This window comes from Pararge aegeria, chromosome 23 (genome assembly GCF_905163445.1).
Source record: "Pararge aegeria chromosome 23, ilParAegt1.1, whole genome shotgun sequence".
Classification (NCBI taxonomy): Eukaryota; Metazoa; Arthropoda; class Insecta; order Lepidoptera; family Nymphalidae; genus Pararge; species Pararge aegeria.
Window position 1 is genome coordinate 11,266,773 of NC_053202.1, and position 23,845 is coordinate 11,290,617.

At 36.3% G+C, this 23,845-nt stretch overlaps 1 protein-coding gene across 1 annotated transcript in view; it reads left to right on the plus strand.

Moving 5' to 3' along the window:
* Nucleotides 1–402: 402 nt before the first annotated feature.
* LOC120634292 (muscle segmentation homeobox-like) overlaps nucleotides 403–23,845 on the plus strand; it is a 37,085-nt gene continuing 13,642 nt past the window's right edge. The window contains exon 1 of the mRNA XM_039904783.1: nucleotides 403–1,062. Within this exon, the coding sequence (XP_039760717.1) occupies nucleotides 468–1,062 (595 nt within the window). The 5' untranslated portion in view covers nucleotides 403–467. The remainder of the gene's footprint in view (nucleotides 1,063–23,845) is intronic.

Below are 23,845 nucleotides of genomic sequence, written 5' to 3' on the forward strand. Positions count from 1 at the left end.
GCCACGCCAGCACTAATCTCATAAAGGCAACCACCGTACCAGCCGTTGGATCCCTCAAAAGGATTTAACAAGCGGCATTCACGGCTGCTCATTATATTTTTATACTTTATACCACTGGTGGCGGACATAAAGTGCACGATCAAAACGCGCGAACCCCTACAAAAGGTAATTATGTTTTGATTCCTACAAAAAAATCGAGTATCACAAAGGAGACTAACGAGATAAGAGCGTGCTAAATCGCTCCCCCTCGGCCCCCGCTCGGATCAATTCGGCTCGGAACGGTCGATTGGCTGAGCGGGATGGCTCTATTCCTCAGGCGGAGCGCCGCCGACCACGCCCCTCTCGGCGCGAGGGTCTCCGCCGCTCCTCGCCGTCCAGTCAACCTCCGACCGCGCCCGCATGCGTACACGATCCCCCGATCGCGACTCAAGTGTCAAACTGTGCTAAATGGAACTGACCAGCGTTCAATGTTAAAGAAACAAAGATACGAGGACAAGGAAGTGAACATGGCGATACAGAGTGTTTCGAGGTACCCGAGTAGCCCTGCCGAGGCCACCGAACCGCCTAAAGCACCAAGGATAAGCTTCAGCGTCGCATCTATACTCGCAGATACCAAGGCGAGCCGAGTGGATGAGACGGCTGATATGATCCGACACCATCTCAGTATACCAGAATCTCCATTGAGGCAATCCCCGGCAGCGCAGCCGGAGTTGCCCGGTGGAAAGGCGCATTCACCGAGGCCGTCGTCGCAAACACCTCCATTGAATCTAAATGCTTCTGCGACGGTTACCTCTTCGGAAGACGAATACGAAGATTCCGTTAACCAAGAAGATTCTATAGTCGATGTGGAAGATTTACAGAATGGAGTACAGAGTGATGAGGACGACAGAATGTCGACGCCCAATGATAAGGAGAGATTGGGGCCGATAAGGCCGACACCGTTCAGCGCTTTGGCGGCAGCGGCGGCGGCTTACCACGGTCTGAGCTGGCCTGGTGCTCCATCAGTCGTTCCTTCATTTGGACCCCTTTTCCAGGCACATTTTCCCGTTGGACACATTACAGGTTAGTCTTGTTTAATAATAATCATTTATATCTACGATATAATGCCGATCTTTATTTTGCTCTACATTTCTACATATCTAGATTTTAATTTAATATTTTTACCTCATAATTATTATTAGCTTCTGTGTCTGTAGGTAGATAGGTTACGAACCTATTAGTTTAATATTTCTTTATATTTCATATACGATACCCACCACCGATACGATATCTTTGCTGTACTGTCATCCTGTTATGTCTGAATTTCGTTAAGTTTTCGTTTCATGATATTGAGTTATCGAAAGCCAATATTTTTTTCTTCTAAATGCAACATGCATCACTTTTTGCATTAGACAACAACGAATCTGGAGTTTAAAACATTGTGACTTCATAATTTTTGTAAAAAAAACAACTAAAATTGGTCTCGGTTCAAAGTTTTATTAAAGCTTGTTTGTATATCAAATTGTTATGCTGTTATGTTATGAATTTAGTTTAGTGTGAATTTCTAAGATGAGATTAAGACGGATAATTATTTTTTTTAAACGGAATAAACATTACATTTTTGCATAGACAGCAAAGAATCTAGAGTAAAAAATTTTGCAGAATTGTCATTTAAGCTTTTGTGTAAACAAAAAATAACAAAAACTGTCACGGTTTTCAATTTTAATTAAACAGCTCGATATACTTACGTTGGATATTAATGAATTGTCATAGGGTTGTGCAAACACATGTCGCTGTATCACCATCATGTCACCAGGAGATTGTCTCCTGATAATTATCTGTTTTGAACACGGTGTCATATTTTACATTTCAATCGTCGGTCGTGTAGTTCCAGTTTTTGTTCGGAGTAACTATAATTTACTCTATGGGGCTCTAAACGATGATCAATCACTTTTTTTGTTGCCTCAAATTTTTTGCGTCTTCGTGTTTATCGACTTTTATTTAACTCTTAGCTACTTTCTCTTGGGAAAGTTTAACGTTATTTTGGTGAACTGCGACATAGAAAATCGGAAAATATCTTTTGTTATCGTTTATTTTTTTACAATTTTTTACTCGTTGCGTAGGTTTATTAGTTTTTAACAAATTGGAAATCCATCGTCAAATGCACAGCTTTTTTTTAGATTCAAGTGTTAACAATTATTAATTAATATTTTATTGTTTATTAATTACACTCAATATTATTGCGAAATTAAATAATTTAAATGCCAATCATAATTAACTAGAAACAAACCGGTACTCTTAGGTCATAATTAATGCAATTATTATGTCTTTTTAATTATTCTAATTGGCTACCAATTAATTGGTAAATAATTGTTAGGTTCTTAGGTTCAAGAAACTGATAAAATATAAAATTGTATGTTTTCTTCATCATTGGTAAGTATGTTATATAATTCCCAATAAAGTTAATTATATATAATAAAGTTTGAGTCACAAGAATGATTTTATCATAATCTTGTTAGGAATCCTTCGAAGGAGATTTTCTAATAAGAGCAGTGTATCTACTATTTAAGTTGATTAATGAAGCTAGTTTTACACTTGTTGTTATTGGTATAACAGTTTACGCTGGTCTTAATAACGTTGTTGCTTTAATACACTAATTAAGTATTTAGTTATTTTACCGCAAAGTTATGTTAATTAATTAAATTTACCGAAAATGTTACAACATGAAAAACATGTGAGTTACTTAAATAAATAAATAATTAGGTAATTACCATACAAGTAATGCCCAAGCCGAAAGATGCCAAGAATGTTGGCACCAAGCTTTATAACCCAAGAATTACAACAGTGTTTTTTTTGGTTCAATACGATTTTTCTTCAACAATATTTCAGACTTTCTACAGCAGACGAGGCTAAGATAAGGTGTAACGTAACGCATTACTACCCAATTATTTTTAGAATACTTGACTTAAGTTTTTTCAACACCCATATTAGCGACTTATGTGCGATTGAATTTTCATTGTTGATGATCACAAATTAAAAAAAGTTCCGATAAAGAAATGAAAATAAAGGCGTTTACTAACCAAGATTATTTTCATGAATTGAATTATCATAAAAAAAGTTATGCATAATGGTTTGAGGAAGTTAAATCGAATCGGTTGCCTACACGTTAAACAGAGTTAAAATAAAATTAGCTAGTAAAAATTGACGGACCAAGCAAATTTACCAGTGCGGGGCTGCCATTCCAGCACCTTGGGACCCCAACGACCCTCCTTTCTCTGAACTATGTGCCCCGCCCATTGCTACTTCAGCTTCGCGACTCGTTGCGCTATGTCTGTAACTCTGGTTCTTCTACGAATCTCCACATTTCTGATTTGATCACGGTGAGACACTCAGAGCATAGCTCTCTCCATCGCCCGCTGAGTGACTCTGAACCTTCTAATGATGCCCAATGTCATTGCACGCAACACGCACTGTTCTAAGACTTTGGTCTTCAGGCACTAAGGGATTTTTAACGAAAATATTTTCATCGAGAGGTTCGTATACCAGAAGCATTTTTCAAAAACCTTGTTAATGTACGTCGCATAACAAAAACAAATCCACGGAAGCTCGATCCGTATCAACGTCTGCGGATATCACTCCGCATTGAATAAATCTCGAACAAAGTACAAAACAATAAGCGAACACGACCCACAAATCCACGGTAACCCTTCCAGAACCGGTCGAGACTAACCGGCGAATAAAGGGCCAAATAAGCCTTACATAAATAACGGATCTGTCGAAACTCGAAAACAATATCCTCGAAAGATGGCGGCTCTGGAAACATGGCCGACGATTTTGCATATTACGCCCGAAATGATCGGAGATCTTCGACTTTGATAAAGCATTTGTGGATCTGCAGACATGCAAACTTCCACCTACAACTTCGTCGCTCATTCATCAGCATCTTTGGGCATAAGTTGTCCGTTGATTTCAGAAATAATACTCATAGTTAACATAAGTATTCTGATATGAAAAGAGATTATTACTTAACCTTCTTTAACCTCGCACTGGTAAACGCAGCGTTAATAAACCCCGACGAGGAAGACAGATGAAATCAAAGGATTCGCAAGGCATCGTTGGACCCATGAGACCATGGCGTTTGAAGCTCGCTACAAAAGACCTTTGTCCAAGCTGTGGACGTTGATATGACACACATTCAAATATCCGTACCAATCTAACTTACATTATCTATAAAGTAAATAAATTATTTATTGTTGATTGGTTACCTTAAGTTATTTAAATGAGGGAAAATACACTGAACATAATATTATGACGATACTAACAACGAACTTGAAATAATTAAAACTAACCGATTAATATCGGATCAGCCATAAAAGCTGCCGATTTAAGATACATAGCCTACGATATTGCATTTCACGAAATAAATTATCGGATAGTCTCCAATAAACCTTTTGCAGATCTACAGAAACCCAAACTTCCATCTCCAACTAGTTACCAGAATTATTTAAAGTTATACCAGCTATTGCCCGCGGCTTCGTACGCGTTTGTTGTTGTTTTTCATAAATCCTGCGGGAACCGTAATTTTTCCCGGCATAGAAAGCAGCCTATGCGTTATCCATGGTATAAAATTCAGTCAAATAGTTCAGTACTTTTTGCTTGAAAGAGTAACAAACATCCATCCATTCATACTTAACTTCGCATTTATTATATTAGTAGGATCGTCTGACTTCAGTCGGACTGTCTAGGATTTGAGAAGATTTTTTTTGGCAGTTTCTATTGCACTAATTAATTTACATTAGTATGTGTGTGTCAAAGTGACAGTTTATAACATATTGTTGTAAACTGTCACTTTGACGATTTGCTACTGCCATGAAAATTTATTTCAGTTCTTGAGTACATTTGAGTTGATTTTAGCGCTAGCAAAAGTTGAGATCCTAAAAGTGTTGCATAAAACTTGTTGCAAAAACATACAAAAAGAAAACAAATATTGGCAAGTAAAAAGACGTTAATTAATCTATTTATTCTTGTCACTCTTGCGCAGTTATTCAAACGGTTACATGAAAGTAATTGCGCATGTTTAGGGTTCCGCAACTAAATGCCAAATAAAGTAGGATGAGCTTAGATTCCAAAGCTGCAAGCTGGTAAAAAGAATAATAAATAACTCGAAAAAGTTGCTTTGAATAACGTTTGTGATGCAAATAATTAATAGTATTCAGAAACCGTGAAAACGACTTATATTAAAGCATTAAAAACCACTCTATTTGAGTAGTCTTTCTCGAACTTAGTTACTCCACTCAATTTAGCAGTTGACAGGAATTATTTTACTTCTAATGTTTCAAAAATTTACCAAAAAATGGAGAAAATGGGAAAAGTTGGTGAGCTAGCAACATTACGCGGGTGTGAAGGGAGACGTGCGTGGGGCGTTATCTCTGTTTTTGGACACTGAATGAGGGTTCTGTATGTTCTCTATTCTGTGTTGTCACGTAATTTTTGACACTATTCTTCCCAGGAACCCTTCAAAATGCGTTCGAAACTCACTTTCTCGGTATTTGCTGTGAAGTTTGTAAGTTTTTTGCAATTTCACCGAAACGTTTTGCATTCCGATTGCGGAGGGCATTGTTTGGTTATAACTTAGCAGCTTTTTAAGGTGTTTATTTACTAAAAAGGTTAAACGACCTACTTTTGTTTGCGACCTGGCACAATTCACGTGTCTTATCTGAGTAACACGCGACTTTGGCTGCATAAAATCTTTCCTAATAAAGTAGGTAAGTACATAAGTGTTTTGAAAAGGTTTGTTTGTTACTTTAAATGCGCTTAGCACCACTCTGGAAGTACTAATCGGGTTATAAAATTACTTATTGCAATTAATAGTCGAAAGATTATAGGCTATTAAAAAAGAATTGAACACCCGGGTAAGTTTGTTGTGGACTTCTTCTTAGCGTCTGCACCCCTAGTAGCTTTTGGTATAAGTTTACATATAGGTATACTTATCGCCATACTCTCACTGCTATGTACACATTCTTTACGTAATGCACGCAAAAAATTATAATATTGACTTAGTATTTTAAGATTATGCTACGACCACCTTCGCCTTTTCAGTTTCTCTTTCTCCTATCCATGTGTTTTTCTTTTTGCGGTGTAAGAATAAAGTACTGTATATATTAACAAAGTTTTTGACGACCTCCCTGGCGTAACGGTGAGCGCTGTAAACTTCAGTAGGAGGTCCTGGTTTCGATTCCCAGCAGGGGAAATTTGGGAATTTATAATTTCTGAATTTCTTCTGGTAAGGTGCTAGGCTTTGGCCGTGGCTAGTTATCACCGGCCGACAAAGACGTGCCGCTAAGCAATTTAGTGTTCCGGTGCGATGTCTCATGGAAACCGATAAGGGGTGTGATTGCCATACTCAATAAAAGGTTAGCCCGCTACCATCTTAGACTGCATCATCACTTACCATCAAGTCAGATTGCAGTCAAGGGCTAGCTTGTACTAAAATAAAAAAGAAACAAAAATTCTGCTCCTATCCAACATTTAATAGCGTTTGTTATTTGGTTTTAGGACTACCCATCGAAATGCCCCCCAAATTAAGCCCAACGCCATGTTAAGGCGATCATAATTCGCGTAGTTTATATCGCGAGCGAAAATATTTTTATAAAACATGTAAAAACTGCACTCGCATGCATTCACGTTAGGGTTGCCAATCTCTGTCTTCTATAGTGTATTTTGGCGCTTTCTCAGGAACTTAACGTATAGTTTTGGAATACACACAATGTATGCACAAATGATAATGTACTTAGTATGAAGCGTTTTTTTTCTTTTTCTTACAGTTTTTAAACACCTCGTATAAATAAGTACACTTCTGAAATTAGTGAATTTTAAAATGAAAAGTTACAACTATTTTCACATTCATTTAGGCAACACCTGTGCGGAATGCTAGACTTTACACACCTTTGAGAACATTATAAAGAACTCTCAGGCATTCCGCCTTCGCTGGCTAAATTCGGATTGGTAGACTTCACGGATCAAAATTCTAAATTCATTTATTTCAAGTAGGCCTAATAGAAGCACTTTTGAACGTCAAGTATGTCTGTTTGTAGTGACTCTACCACCGGTCGGAAGGCCGATTCTACCAAGAAGAAGCCGGCAAGAAACTCAGCAGTTGCTCTTTCCAAAATCAACAATTTACATTTTACATTTTAACATTAATTTCTGTCTTGTGAGAGATGAAATTGGAGCTGGATGCTTCCAAGCAACCTTGTCATTAAGAAATTCATCAATTGTATAGTAACCTCGCTGTAATAAATGTGTTTTAACATATTCTTTAAACTTATGCATTGGTAGCTCCAAAATTACCTTAGGAATCATATTATAAAAGCGTATACTCAATCCCACAAATGACTTCTGTACCTTCCGCAGACGATATGCAGATGTCACTAATTTATGACCATTTCTTGTAAGTGGACTGTTTATATCCACTTTTTGTTTATAAAGACTAATATGTTGTCTTACAAATACTATATTGTTATAAATATATTGTGAGGCTACCGTAAGTGATTTAAGTTTATTGACGATACATTTCTTTTCTGCAATATGAATATAGTAGTAAATATCTTTGCATTAATTCATTGATACATTTAGCAAACTCCAAGCTTGGCAACCCTTAAACGTAGGCACCTAACGTAGGTACAAACCTAATGGCCGCTTGTCACGTAAGCGTTTTATTTATTTTCAGTTTTCAACTAATTAAATACACTTTTTTGCGTTTTATTGACCACTCGTAAACATGTCCAGCGTGTCTGCAGTATCAGAAATCATTAATAAGTGGATTACCCTTTACTTAACTGTTAAACCCTTTTATGTTACTATCGCTAATTATTTTAGGAAGGTATATTAATATCAGCGTTGCAAATTAGTATGGCCATAGTTAAGCGGTGATAATGGATAAGGTAGTGGATGACACGTAAGTCTCACTTTTTGGGAGGACTGATGTTCGGCCGTGATCAAATCAGAAATGAGGAGATCCGTAGAAGAACTAGAGTTACCGACATAGCTCAGCGAGTCGCGAAGCTCAAGTGGCAATGGGCGGGCCACATAGCTCGGAGAACCGATGGACGTTGGGGTCTCAAGGTGCTGGAATGGCGACCCCGCACCGGTAAACGCAGCGTAGGTCGGCCCCCAACGAGTTGGACAGTTGACATCAGGCGAGTCGCTGGGAGCCGTTGGAGGCAAGCGGCCCAGGACCGTGCATTGTGGAACTCCCTACAAAAGACCTATGTCCAGCAGTGGACGGTAATTGGTTGAGATGATGATGATAAGTTCGACCAGCACCTCTAACTTTTCGAAGTTATGTGCGTTGTAAGGGAGAGCCTGAGAGATCTTAAACACTTCTCTTTCTCTTCTTATTTAGGCCGTAGTCCACCCTGGTCAAGTGCGGTTTGGTGGACTCCACACGTCTTTGTGAACGTTATGGAGAACTTCCATGCAAGTTTCCTCACGATGCTTTCCTTCACCGTTCTGATATTTATCCGTGAAAGTGAACGTTAATCTGACTGTTATATGAGTTTCTTCCTTCCGAAGTGGTTGTAGGGCGTACCTTATTGGGCGTACTCAGGGGGGGGGGGGAGGGCAACTGCCCCCCACCCCCCTGGAAATCTCGCGGAAAATCTCTTAAACAATGCGTGGCGGCCAAGATAAATACAGACAAACAAAAATTTGTACATATATGCCTTTCACATCAGTCTTATAGCAACTGTTGTAGCGTCTTGTAGCGTCATCTAGTAGGAAACGTTGCAGTTTCAATCTACTTTTTCAAAGGTCCATATTACAATGAGATGCGTTTGAAACAAGAGATGACACATTGCTTTTTGCGCTCAGGCCGCGAATGCCAGAGAATCGCAAGTTCAAATACTATCGGTTCCGAAAATTTTTTATATGCGTTTTAAATTAATAAAATTGATAATTCCTCGAAGTGTACGTAAAAACGCTAATAAAAATTATAAAAATGACAGACAAAAATTTAAATAAAACACAGGCTTTTTGGCTTCAGTATCGATTAGGCCTATTTGAATTTTTTTTCTGGCAGCCTTTTAACCTACAGAACAATTATTGTGACGCAATAATTATTATGTAGGTTAGTAAATTATTAAGCTAATAACAATCTAGGAAACCCATTAGTCCGATAAGCAACCATCACCCATGAGTGAAAAAAATAATTGCTCCCCACAGATGCCATTCGAGCGATGCGAACTCTTACTGGCAATCTCACATCCGTAATAGTCTATTATGCGGGCTCGTAAACAAATAGGAAAACGCACCTTTATGGCCGTATTAACGTGTTTTAACTAGCTTATTTTAGTACAAGAGCCAGTGGATAGGCTTGGAGCGGTAAGCTCCTTCAATTATGACGCAACTGTATTTAATTATCTCTTTTTTCTATACCACAACATAAACATATACAAAAATATAATAAAAACAGAAACATAAAGAAAGAAGTAGAATACAAGAGGCGGCCTTATCGTTTAATAGCGATCTCTGTGAGGAAAACTTTGAATTCGGAATAAGTTGAGGTTAAAAGACTGCTGGTGGTACAAATTTTGAAAATATTTACATGCGAATAACTACATACTAATACATAAACTAGTGTACAGAAAAGTACATAATATCATTATTAAATATAAAAATAAAGTAATAAATATAATAACAACAGATACATATTTAAATACAGTAGAAATATTCTCGCAAATTAATCGGAGCCTTGTTCATTTTAAGCTAATAAATATCACATACTTTAAAGGTGATGGAAAACGTCATGAGGAAACCGGTGTAGTGACACAGATTTCCTCGTGGTTGACACACGGGTTCTCCATACTCAAGAGCATGTGAATTTTACCAATGCACCGGGCCAGCGTCCAGTTAAAATAATATTCTCTAAGATACTAAAAACAAAAAGTTGATATAAACAGTCGACTTACAAGAAATGGTTATAGTGACATCTGCATATCGTCTGCGAAAGGTACAGAAGTAATTTGTAGGATTGAGTATACGCTTTTATAATACGATTCCTAAGGTAACTTTGGAGCTACCAATGCATAAGTTTAAAGAATATGGTAAAACACATTTATTACAGCGAGGTTAATATAAAATTGATGAATTTCTTAATGACAAGGTTGCTTGGAAGCATCCAGCTCCATTTTCATATCTCACAAGATAGAAAAATGAATGTTAAAATGTAAATTGTTATGTTGGAAATGAGCAACTGCTGAGTTTTTTGCCGGCTTCTTCTCGGTAGAATCTGCCTTCCGAACCGGTGGCAGAGTCACTACACACAGACAGACTTGACGTTTCAAAGGTGCTTATATTATGGCTACTTGAAATAAATGAATTTTGAATTTTGAATGAATTTTGAATTTATTTTTGTCCCGAAAAGAACAACAAAATCTAGCTTTATCTATTTATCTAGCTACAATAATGTTCCCTAAATTCGGTCCTGAAAAAGCAAAAGGGTATTCTAGCTTTATCTACTTATACCTAATATACAGCATCGAAATCCTGAATATGGACATAGGATTAAGGTTACTTTTTATCATATTTATCATTACCATCATCATAAACTTGACGGCCGATTGGCGCAGTTTGCAGCGACCTTGCTTTCTGAGTCCAAGGCCGTGAGTTCGATTCCCACAACTGGAAAATGTTTGTGTGATGAGCATGAATGTTTGCCAGTGTCTGGGTGTTTATATGTATATTCTAATTATTTTATGTGTATTATTCATAAAGATATTCATCAGTCATCTTAGTAACCATAACACAAGCTACGCTTACTTTGGGGCTAGGTGGCGATGTGTGTATTGTCGTAGTATATAGTATATTAAACTTAATAACGTCCCAATGCACTCTCATAGGAGACAGGGTTTTTGAACATAGACCCACCATGTTACTCCAATGCCATGTGTAAAGTAGTGAACTATATATTATTACACTATGACGAGAGACGATTGAACACCTCAATGTATTCCACCAGCTCCTAGACTATAAATCCCATTGTGTTGATAAGAGTCCATAAGGTTTATTTTCCAGCATTTAATTCACTAAACGTCCATACAACGCAGCGTATACGACTTTTTACCGATACACTCTTTGGTAATACGTATATTATACTGTGATATTGGATTGAGCTGTCTCGTTTGTCTAGTTGTGAGCATTTTTGACTGCAGATCACGGGGTCCTGGGTTCAATTCCCGGGTCGGGCCAAAGAATAATTGGGGTTTTCTATCAAGAAATTCTTAGTACCTACTTGAAATTTGTAAACTTTGCGGTGATTCATTAAAAGCTGTCAGTCCTGTCTCTTACCGGTTGTGTGGATCTTCTGTCCCATCGGAATATGGGAAAGAGAATCGGAGTATGTGAGCGAGAATCGGAGTAGGGGACAATCAATTGTGCAATATAATATATCCCGTGTAGTTAGACAATCTCTTAGGTAATCGACCACCGAGACCGAAAGCGGAAAAAATAAATTCCTACTGTTTTAATATTGGATTTTGTTTTGTCGATATTTGACTGGCGGTCCCCGCGACTTCGTTCGCGTACATCTTATATGTTTCCCACCGTGTCAAATCGCCCGCCTTCCTTCCTTTTGTGGTATGATAATGTATTATTAATTTTTATGTGGGTATGCCAATAATTAAAACAATATATCAGTTACCATCAAGTGCCGAGTTTGGATCACAACATGGTGACAGCGGTGGGACACTTCGACAAGTATTTTAAGTCGGACCTGAGTTTAGCGCGTTCTTAAAATTAAACATTCATCCCCTATTAAGCCCCTCTAAGGGTTAAATTTTTTTGTATCCTGGAACATGTAGATATATTTATCTTGAAAATAGTTTATATTTCAAACAGGATAGGCTTTTTAATAGGCTTTAAAAAACATGCTTCTATCCAAAGTTTAGGCAGTTAAAGCCGCAGGGCGTAGCTAGTTTGACAAAAAAATGCAAGTAACAATGACGTTCTATTAAAGCAACATAAGTAAGTATATTACTTACAACATGAAGTGCAATTAAAATTATTGAAAATAATTATGATTGCGAAGTCAAGCAAAAACTCCAATACGTTTTCCTTTATCCTTCGAATTATTTATTTGCATTGAATATAAATGAATTGATTAGATTAGGCAGTATTTAAGTGTTTACTAATTATTGCATGGATATGATACGTACTTCGTTTGTGTTATTTACGTTTAAATACGTTATAAGCATAACTAGTTTGTATATTGGTGGGCGGGCGTATTCAACTAGAGCCCGAATTCGACTCCCGGGTTGTGAAATTTTTTCAAAATTTCCGTATTCATGTAAGCCTATCACAGGCACTTATGAAGCGTTCATACATATATGTATATATGTTTGCAGAATTGTAAGGGGATGGTGATAACTTCTTTCGCCAACTTAAACCTAAAGCTACGAGGGTTCCAAAAGCGCCCTGGACTAAGAAGAGCCCACAACAAACTTAGCCGGGCAAAATGATGAATTTAATAATTTAGCTTATATATCTTTATATTAGGTTTAGAAAATTCAAAACATTTTTTAATATGTTTTATATACATTTAACTAGATTATGCAGGCATTTTGTTCAATAATTTTTTTGGTAGGGACATAATCCCATTGCTAATTTATGTATATCTTTATATATCGTAATATTTCTTGTATGCGTGTATGTCACTGAAATCTTCCTAGACGGCTGGACCAATTCGAATGAATTTTAATGAAAGAAACGCTTGCCGCGTTTGAGTGGCTCCCTGGATGGTTTAGATTCACAAATCAGCCCGACAGATGTCGCTGGGGTCAGCTAGTTTATATATGTTTTTTTAATTTGTGTAATTTTTGTTTATGTATTTTACACCACCTATTCGTTCTCGCTGTTGTCCTGATCCTAAAGTTGCCTAGCAGAGATCGATACTAAGCGATAAGGCCGCCGTTTGTATTTTACTCGTCTTTGTGTTTCTCTCTGTTCGTTCTTTATATTTCGATTCCCACTACTGGAAAATGTTTGTGTGATGAGCATGAATGTTTTTCAGTGTCTGGGTGTTTATCTGTATATTCTAAGTATTTATGTATATTATTCATTAAAAAAATATTCGTTACTTAGTTCCCATAACACAAGCTACGCTTACTTAGAGAGATGGCGATGTGTGTATTGTCGTCGTCTGTCTGTCGTCGTCATAATATATTTATTTATTGTGTAGCGCTGTAGATACAAATAAAGAGTTTTAAATAAACTTAAGCAGCAAGTTTTACCAATACCTAGGTAGGCTGTAGATACGTAGTTATGTTGGTACGTACGTAGGTATGTACGTACGTGTGTAGGTACCTATAGCATGGATTGCGATGTCATTTACGACCAATTAGGCTATAATGCGAAATTAGCCGTTCCACTCATTAGGCGAAATAAAACTCAATATTAAGGTTGCGCTTACCGCTCTTCTTACCAACGAGATCGTTTGGGCACTCTTGTTTACTGACAACCTTAGGCAGCACTTCACAGGGCATGCAAGAAACACATTCTACAAAGTGCTGCTCTGTGTGGCTGCACACAGCCGGCCGGTAATTACACCCCAAGGAAACCGACAATACCGCTCAGCGGCAGGTTAGAGCTAGCAGTACTACTTTCCCGGACGAGCTCTGTCATAAAAAGGTCTACCAGGCTTGTTGCTCTTCTACTATTAAAATGGTGGTAGAACTAACTGCAGATCTAACATCATTTTTAGAAATATAAAATAGAATCGATTAACTGTATGCATCTACATATTGGATAGAAGCAGGCGTTACTTTGCGGAAACCCATAATATATTATGAAAATTAAGCTTAATTTGCTATACTCCGCGAACAGCAGGAGTATCTGTATGGTGTTATTTATAATTAGTAATTCTTAACAATACCTAACACTACTCTTATAATTCAATTATTCATTGTAAAGTCAACATCTCCTGAGGATGCTCCGGTTTCGGAGCGAAACGTGCGTAGAAGGTACATTGCCTCATCTGTTTGGTGTGGAGTATACGGATTGAAGTAATAATAAATTACACCATACCGATTCTGCTGCTGTTCGCGGATTATAGCAAATTAAGCTTAATTTTCATAATATATGAATGCATCTACGTTTCCAAGTTATACTTCGAAGCGTATCGAAAAAGCAAAAGTGTCACTTTTACGTAATCGAAAATTAAAATAACATTCATTTGAATTCACAACCAATTATAGCAAAATCAATCAATATGAATTATAATTTTACCCATACTTTATTTATTTTCTTGATCATAATTTCAAATAGCTTCAGTTTATTTATATAAGTAACTAGTTAAAACACGCAACGCTTCGTTAGCTCCGTCTGATATTAACAATTGAAAATAATAATATTATAACAAAAAGTACTAGGAGTTATAAAACTCTCTGGTACAGAGAGTTTTATAATTCTCTTATTTTCAATAACAACGAACTAGGCAAAGACTTATTAAGTAACGCCTAATCTAAGGAGATTCCTAGGCATACAATAACCGTTCACCAATAGTTATCACCTAAGAGTTGATGAAACGTTTTTTTTCTATAGACATAGCCTAAATCATTTGACATTCGATTAGGCGATGTTAGGTTTATAGAAAATGGGCATTTGTTTAAAACTGCACGTCAATCCATCAATTACTTTCCGAATTTTGCGGACATAAACATTCGATAGCTATTTTTTATTGAAAAAGAAGATAATGTAAGGGAAACTGATTAGTTTTCCTTACACTATCTCTTTCTTTTATGATTTTGGTTGCCTGAAAGAGATCTACATCTCTTGTTATGTCTTTTTTTATTTTTGTAACTTATTTTATAGGTCTAAAATAAAACTGTATTTATTTATTCATTCAATACTTACTCGAATTAGGAAAGAATAAGCGCCTGTCAGTATAATTGCCTACATAAAATCAAAAATGACAAAAGTTTTCTTTGTACACCTGTTTTCGGACAAGAGCACCGGTAAATAATATGATCGCATATAAATGCGAAATGAAGCAAGTGCTTAGCTGCGCATACGCACGATTACCAGCTACTGGCTAGCGCATTCTTAACACAGTGCAAAGTTGTAGATAAATACGTCCATATTTGTCTATCGGAGTAACTGTAAAGTCTTATCGAGTACCGGACTCGTTAACGCTTGCAATTCGAAACCCCTATTACGAAATATTGGAGCGACGCAATTTTAAACTCAATACCACATTTATTAGGGTTCAAATTCGTTTGTATTGTTGTTATAAGGTCTTTTTTCGCCTTGTAACCGCACGATTGCCTCTCCTAATTGGCTCGCCATCTGTTTTAATTCATTTCGCGATAGTTTTACAAGTATTTTATTGACGCGCGACTCCGCCTGCGGTCGGGGCGATTAATCGATTTGTTAATGACGCTAGATTCTCCATTGAATTGCATTGGTGGGTTTTTGCTCGTTCTTGTTTATAATATTAATTAATTATTGCACTTTAATTTGAATAAATATAACAATATTATAAATATACTACGACAATACATCGCCATCTTGCCTCAAAGTAAGCTCGGCTTGTGTTTTCGGTACTAAGATGACTGATGAATATTTTTATTAATAACCTCAGTTGCTTGCTCGTTGACTTTTCCCATTTTCCTTATTTTATGGTAAACGTTTAGAACATTAGAGGTAAAATAACTAATGCAAACTGCTGTGATTGACCGCTTGTTCGAGGAGCACTACTAAAGTTAGTGGTTTTTGATGCTTCAATATTAGTCGTGTACACGGATTCTGAATGTTCTTAATTCTGTGGTTCCAAGTATACCATGCGATTTTTTTTTAGCTGCTTATAGTGGGTCATCTACTTGGTACGTCAATGAATATTAAAAAACAAAATGTGCTGCTTATTAGGCATTTTGCAAAAAATCAATGTTTCCTTATTGTTCTACGACGTATACACCGATTTAAATGCAGTGACGCGTGCTGCCATCTCTTGGCCGATGACAGACCATAATAAATCTTCAGATAAACATCAGAAGCGGAGATTATACGCTGCTGGGATACCCATCCCGTCATCCGTGCTTCCTGCACACACAAATTAGCTTAGGCTTCCGTTAATTGGTCAAACACTAGCCGCTATTCCGTTGACAATAAAGGTCAGTTTCGCGTGCATTTTTCGCAAAGGAAGCTGGAAGTTTTAAGTGTAATATATTTTTAGTTGTTCGCAGAAGTTTACAAATATTAGTGACGCCTGTAGACAATGAACAGAAGTGCTGTTCTAAGACTTAACTATGCTATACTGCCCGGTTTATATGCTTCCAGTAAGAAGGTAGGTACATGTAGTTTGTTGTAGTGCTCGACTGCATATATTCAAAATCGTTAGTCAAATATTTTTTCATTCAAAGGCTATAGATATTTTGATATACACATTAGATAATTTTTTTTACAAGCAATTAAAATAAGTGATGATGCAGTCTTAAGATAGTAGCGGGCTAAACTGTTAGGAGTATGGCAGTTACATTAAACTCATAGGTTAGGTACCCCTACTTGGTTTTAACGCGATATCGTATCGTACCGGCTGAGTCAAAGTTATGTATACAACACAATCATTATTCTAGCTATCTATAAACCCTATCTCGAAGCGGTGAGAGCCCAGTGGTTAGGACTTCGACTTTACTTACGGCCGGCTGAGTTCGAATCCCGCGACGCAACTTTAACTTTTCCTAATAGTATACTATTAGGAACGCACATACGTTTTAAGCAATTAGATTATCTCTTGCTTCAACGGTGAGGGAAAACATCGTGAGGAAACCTGCATGCCTGAGAGTTCTCCCTAATATTCTCAAAGGTGTGTGGAGTCCACTTACCCGCACTGGGCCAGCGTGGTGGATCATGGCCTTAACCCCTTCTCATTGTGGGATGGGTCGCGTGCCTTGTAGGTAGGTTATGGGTTAATGAAATAGCCTTTCACCCTTGATTTTATTTTACGCTTTATTATCAAAAAAACTATTCGGGAACTGCCAAGTCTGCACAGGCCCTAAGTCTTAAGTGCGCTATTTAGAGTAATATTGTATGCACAAGTGGATTACGCTAAACGTCCGCGCGCTCTTTGACTATGTCACAAACGAGCCGGACTACCTACCACACGCAATTCGGGGAACTTCATCTATGAATAGAAAGTAGTTTCTACGAAAGCTTCAGCACTTCAAAGAGACTGGCTCTAGGTTCGATTCTCGGTGTCATTCAAAGCATTCTATACAGCCACAATTAGTAACACGTTGGTAGTAATATCTTCGTAGGTCCAGTGATTAGCATGTTCAGCTACGGCTCTCGAAGGCCTGGGTTTGAATCCCGGGTAGAGATAAAACTTGTTGAAAAAATAATTCAGAGTACCCACCAGCCTGGAGTTCGGAAAATGGCGGTGCCAACTCCGAGCCTTGGAGAGCAAGTTTTTTAGCTGCTGTCGTATTTAGGTTCTGATTATCTCCACTAACTTGTGATAATAGTTGTTAAAGCCCGACAACTCGCATTGGAGCACCGTGATGGGTCTATGCTCTAAATGGTATATGAATGGAAGTAACTTCTACGAACGCTTCGCCACTTGGAAGAAAGCCTAGGTTCGATTCTCGGTGACATTTCTGACTTGAATAATCCGCATTGAATCAATGTTGGTCGCGCTCGCCTTACAACTTAAAATAATCATTAAGTATTATCAACTCATTACTAGCCCACTACAGCACGGGTCTCCGCTAAGAATGAGAAGGGTGTACGCCTTTGTTTATCACGCTTGCCTAATACGGATTGGTGGAATTCAACTTTGACAGTTCTGAAAAATATGTTAAAACACATTTATTACAGCGAGGTTACTATACAATTGATGAATTTCTTAATGACAAGGTTGCTTGAAAGCATGCGGCTCCGCTTTCATCTCTCACAAGATAGAAAAATTAATGTTAAAATGTAAATTGTTGATGTTGGAAAAGAGCAACTGCTGAGTTCCTTGCCGGCTTCTTCTCGGTAGAATCTGGCTTCAGAACCGGTGGAAGAGTCACTTCACACAGACAGACTTGACGTTTCAAAAGTGCTTATATTAGGCCTACTTGAAATAAATTAATTTTGTTTTTTTTTTAAGTCTCGGGCACTTAGGTTTCAAATTATAGGTATTAAATTAAAGCTAAAGAGTATTCAAACTTAAGGTTTTATACCTACGAACAATTTAGAATTCAATCCTCGACCTATGCATTGACCAATTAGAAATGGCCATTAAAAGCGCTGGGTTCTTTTGGTCGCTGTTTTCGCGAAATGCATTCTTTCACGAAACCAGGCGGGCGATTAAATCCGTCAATTTGCACAAACAAGCCACTGACTTCGGAACGCTCGTCAAGTTGTTTTTGGCGACTCAATGCAGGTGCAGGTATTATTCAAATTTGATTATTTGCATAGACTTTTTTTTCTTAGACCCTAGCGTACCCAGCCGCTTCGCCGGGCTAGATTTTGCTTTATTTTATTTAAACAATAAACTTACATCATTAAATTTTTAATTTAAGTCTCATAATATATTAAATCATTCATTTATCTCCGTATTCATTCTCTTCTATTCTCTTCTCGAGCGGGTGAAGATCATTATCTACACCCATGTACACCCAACAATAGAATATCATCATAGTACATAAAAGTTGTATTTGACAGTTTGACAGTTCAAAAATAGGAGTGCTCCGATCGTCACCAAACTTTACAGGATTACTCGCCAGGTCAATCCGGAGATTCCCTGAGAGTTTCATTGAAATCGGTCCAGCCGTTTCGGAGCCTATACGGAACATACCTACACACTTTCTCTTTTATATATGTGCCTATTTGAATAAAGAAATATTTGACTTTGACTTTGACTTTTTGACTTTGTTATTCCACCAGGACTAAATGGAAACTTACATTTTAGGTCATAAATTGTACTTTTAACGTATCATTAGCCGTATTTAATAAAATTCGTCGATCGTTTCGTTGTAAAAATATTTAATGAATTATAGAAGTCATAAAATTTGTAAACGGAACTGATTTTGACATAATATCGGTATTAAGACTGAATTTTAAATTTTATATAAAATGGAACGCAACTAATTGTTTCTTCGCAATTAAATACAGATGCCGTTAAGATATCGATTGTTGTTAACTGTCGAATAAATAATTATTTAATCTATAATTTATTGACAATCGATAATTATGTTAATTGGAACTTAGGACGAATACTTTGTAAATATTTAAGTATAGCTGTATTAATGTGCTGATTTAAAGATTACGGTGAATTGGTGAATATTTTTAATCAATAATTACCTTAATGATCACACTTTTACAATTTATTTGTTTTTTTTTTTTCAACTTTTATTAAGTCTAACCCAGATTCTCTTTAGGAAGGTTACTGATTTATTTCCAAGGCGCACTCGAAAAACAGATTAATATAAGAGCCCTAGGACAGCCGTGTATTTGAAAAACTGTAGTGCCATGTATTTAAAGATATTCAAAGCAATAAAATACATTGAGAAAGTGGCCATTGTGCAATGTATTTTATTCAATTAATGAATTTCTGCAATTTAAGCCTCAGATCTAGATTGTTAATATATAATTGACCAAATTTTGTATGTTGGGGTTGCCTGACCGGATATGTTGCGATATTTTATTTTGTTAAGAACATTTTATCACATATTCATACAAATTAATTATTTATTATATATATAACATATAATAAAATAAATAATAAATTATTTATTATATTATATGTATATATTTAAGTGATGAAATAAGTATTTTATGGGTATATGTATATTGTATATAGACACCACCTTACTTTTTTCTGTAACTGTTTTTTATCTTCTCCATTGGTTGCCTGGAAGAAACCGCTATGTAGCGATAAGGCCGCCAAATTGTATACGTTGTTTTGTTATACTTTTCTTTTTGTTCTTTATACTTTTTGAGGTGAGCAATAAAAGTATATTCATTCATTCATTCAAATAAATACGTTTCATTTCATTTAAATTGAACTTATTTCTTAAAACAATACCAATGTTAAAAAGGGAAAGGTAAATTGCACGCCTCATAAGCGAAGCGTTGAGGTTGTGCTCTACTCTCGACATTTCAAAAAAAGCAGTTTTCTCGAAACTGAAATTGATTTTTTGTTATTTATATTGCACTTACAGGTTAATTTGAGTACACTAATGTCAAGTCAAATAATTTGTCAGGCACATAAAATACATTTCAATAACAGTTTTTTTGTTTAACATAGTAAATAATAACATTAAACATAATCTTTTCTGGAAGTCCGTGTATGGACGGGTGTATGTGGCATCAAAATTGGTCGAAAAAATTATCGTATCGGAATAATTTTTTTTTAATTATCTAAAATAACACACGACATAATTTCTTAGTTAATATGAGCGTTCAATTCACTGTCGTTAAATTTCCATGTAATTATTCTAGCTAATATTAATTGTAACTTTCAATGTGCAATCATTATGACATTCCCGTGTCTTGTTTCCAAAAAATGAATAATAATTAATATGAAAAAAAAAATTTGTAATGAGCATTGAAAGTTTCAGTTAAAAAAAATTCAATTTTATTGTGAAAAAAATGAGATTATGAGGCGTGCACTTTTGGATTTTCCAAATTTTTTTTCTTTGTACTCGGAGCCAACAAAAGACTTTTTAAATCGACGATGACAAATGTTTACTTACGAGTATATCAAATTTTGCATCAATGTTTTTTAAAATATTTCTTTAAAGTCCGTTATAATTGTTCAATTACCACCTGATTCAGCATCGACTGAATTAACATGTATTTTGGAAGCAGGTACATAAATAATTAGCTCTACTTTGCTTTGATAAATGATTAAAGGACAAGGATCAACATATCAATAAACAAATACACTACTAGTCAAGGATTTTGTTTGGCCATATGTATGTATATTTTTGTGACCAGATTAAATACACACAAAAGTAAACCCTATTACATAACTCCAGTAGGTATCAATCACCTTGGATTATGCAACTCGACATTTTTCTCACGGACTAAATCGAAAATTAATTTTTATCTTTCATATTTTATTCAATAAATAATAGCTTACGTCGACTAGTTTATAACAACGGATTATCTCCAGCATAAAAAACCGATTACAGACAACATTATTTATTGTTCCTTTTTTTTAAACAGCCTTAATTAAAAGCGTGGCGAATTAGATAATTTGTCATCGAACCGAGCGCATTGTGGCCGGACCGTAAATTATGACAACCTTCTTGGAAACGGATTTGAATACTCATTTGGAGAATGGGGCGATAAATTTGCTAATGCTTTTAAAATACACTCCTTGTTGTGTCATGAGGAGTAGCTTTTATACTCGTATTTGACGACATTTCTGCTGTGCTTTTTACTAGAATTAAATATTATATGAACGCTTTATAAGTGCCTGTGATAAGGTCGACATTTCTGGTGTGCTTTTATTTGATATGATAAAAGCTGCTTGATAGGCATCATAGAGAGAAAAACTTTATTGCATTAAAACACAAATAGTGCTTAGTGCTAGGGTGCAAAGGCGGCCTTATCACTTAAAGTGATTTTTAATGGCAACTTTAGCTTGCGAAGCCGATAAAAACTATATTTAGGTAACTAGCGGACCCTCGCGACTTCCTCTGCGTACGAGTCAATCAAAAAGCTAGAATAGATCGGATCCAACGTAACAAGAGTACAATATACGATTATGATCGTATATTGTACTCTTCATTATTTTATTTGCTATACTCAGTTAGGAAGTTGTCATTATTTTAGTTGATACATACATACATTCATCCATCCATACATCCATACTCACAAACTTCCGCATTTATCATATTAGTAGGATGATACACATCTGTCCTGATCACCTCCTCCTTAGCTTTGTAGCCCTCGCAATTAGCTGGGGTTGTTGGTAGACGTCTGGGAAGTGTACAACGGGTTCCCCGGACGTCCAATAAATCCAACGAGAGGGACATGCCGTGGTGGTTTTTAGTTCGGGTAAACGAGTCCCACATAACCTCTGTCCTGCCCAAAAGGACAGAGGTAGCCATAAAGCTTTTCCACCACGACAAAAAAAAAAAAAAAAAAGGATGATACACATATCCTATATACCTGTTGTCCTATATGCCTTGCGACTTGCTGTTATTTATGAAGACATCAATTTTCCTTTATCTCCGACAATATTTATCAGATCCTTATTAAAATAAAACGGTACATGCTTGATAGTATGCAATTTCAATTTAAAAAGAATTATTCAAATTTAACGGACCTATGAAGTTATATTAATAAAAATTTATATCCCATTTCCCGAAAGAAACTTATTGTTTATGGGAATAAAAATGAATATCAGCTACCACTATACCAAATTTTGTTTGGTATAGTGGTAGCTGATCTGCCATCATCACAATTAAAATTAACAACATTACATTACCTCACTTGTGACTACCCTATTGCGAAGTACCGTCTACAAGTCATCCTCCTAATTATAGAAGCATTCCCAATCAATTACCGTACAACAAAAGCATGGCTGCGTTTGTGTACCGATGCCAGCAACGGCGTTCTTTTGCTTCACCGTTTACTTTTCGTCACTTGTAGAGTTTACAACAAAAATCTATTCATTTCATTTATTTGCTCATGGAAATAAACTTGTTTGAGTTAGTAATGAAAGTTCGACACACAATAGAATTGTGGTGTCTTTGATATAATGTAAAATATCTTGATATTTCAAAGAAATTATTTCAAAATAAGCCTACAGAGAATACATTTCATTAAATTTTTAATTTTTAATGATATATAGAAAACTCTCCAGCAATGCCCTGAAATAGTGCCTAGTGATCTAAACATAGGTAAACTAGCCATAGACCGTGACTTCGTCCGCGTTTTTTTCCTTAACTTTCTTGAACTAAAACCATCACGTTCTTATTTATCGCGGATTATAGTAATCATTTGTTTTGACGGCCGACTGGCGCAGTGGGCAGCGACCCTGCTTTCTGAGTCCAAGGCCGTGGGTTCGATTCCCACAACTGGAAAATGTTTGTGTGATGAGCATTAAGTGTTTTTCAGTGTCTGGGTGTTTATATGTATTTTCTAAGTATTTATGTATATATAATTCATAAAAATATTCATCAGTCATCTTAGTACCCATAACACAAGCTACGCTTACTTTGGGGCTAGGTGGCGATGTGTGTATTGTCGTAGTATGTTTATTTATTATATTTATATTTATTTGATTACCATCTATTTAATTTTTTTATCACATTTTAGTGATAGGGCTCACTGGCCTTAACTAACCCTGGTACCAGAAAAACTCAATATCTAGAATCTGACCGGAAAATCGAACCTAGGTACTTGGAATCTAGTCGAACATGCTAACCAGCTGACAACGGCGCAGTTAGTTATTAGACTACTTTTTAATTTTAAAATTTCCACCAATAATTTTTACTGGAAACTCTGTAATAGTTTACAAGCGTAAGCTGAGAAGGCAAATGCATAACTACAGCTTTACAAAGTAGATTCTAGTCAAATCTCAGTAGAGGCGCTTTGAACAAGTAGTTATGCTTTGTCACCCTTTGGCACGCCGCCAAAACGTTAATGTCCCATTGAATAGTGCTATTTGTAACCACCTCATTCGATTAATAGATCGTATATGGCAAGTCAATAAGTGAGGAACAGAAAAGGTAATAATAAATTCCCCTGTGAGACCCTTTTTTTAGTAACTGACTAGTTAAAGAATTTCCCAGTGACGTCTACTGCACCGCATTTAATCTAGGATATATATGCATAATTATATTATGGTGGTGTAGTTTCCTGATCCATTATTTTT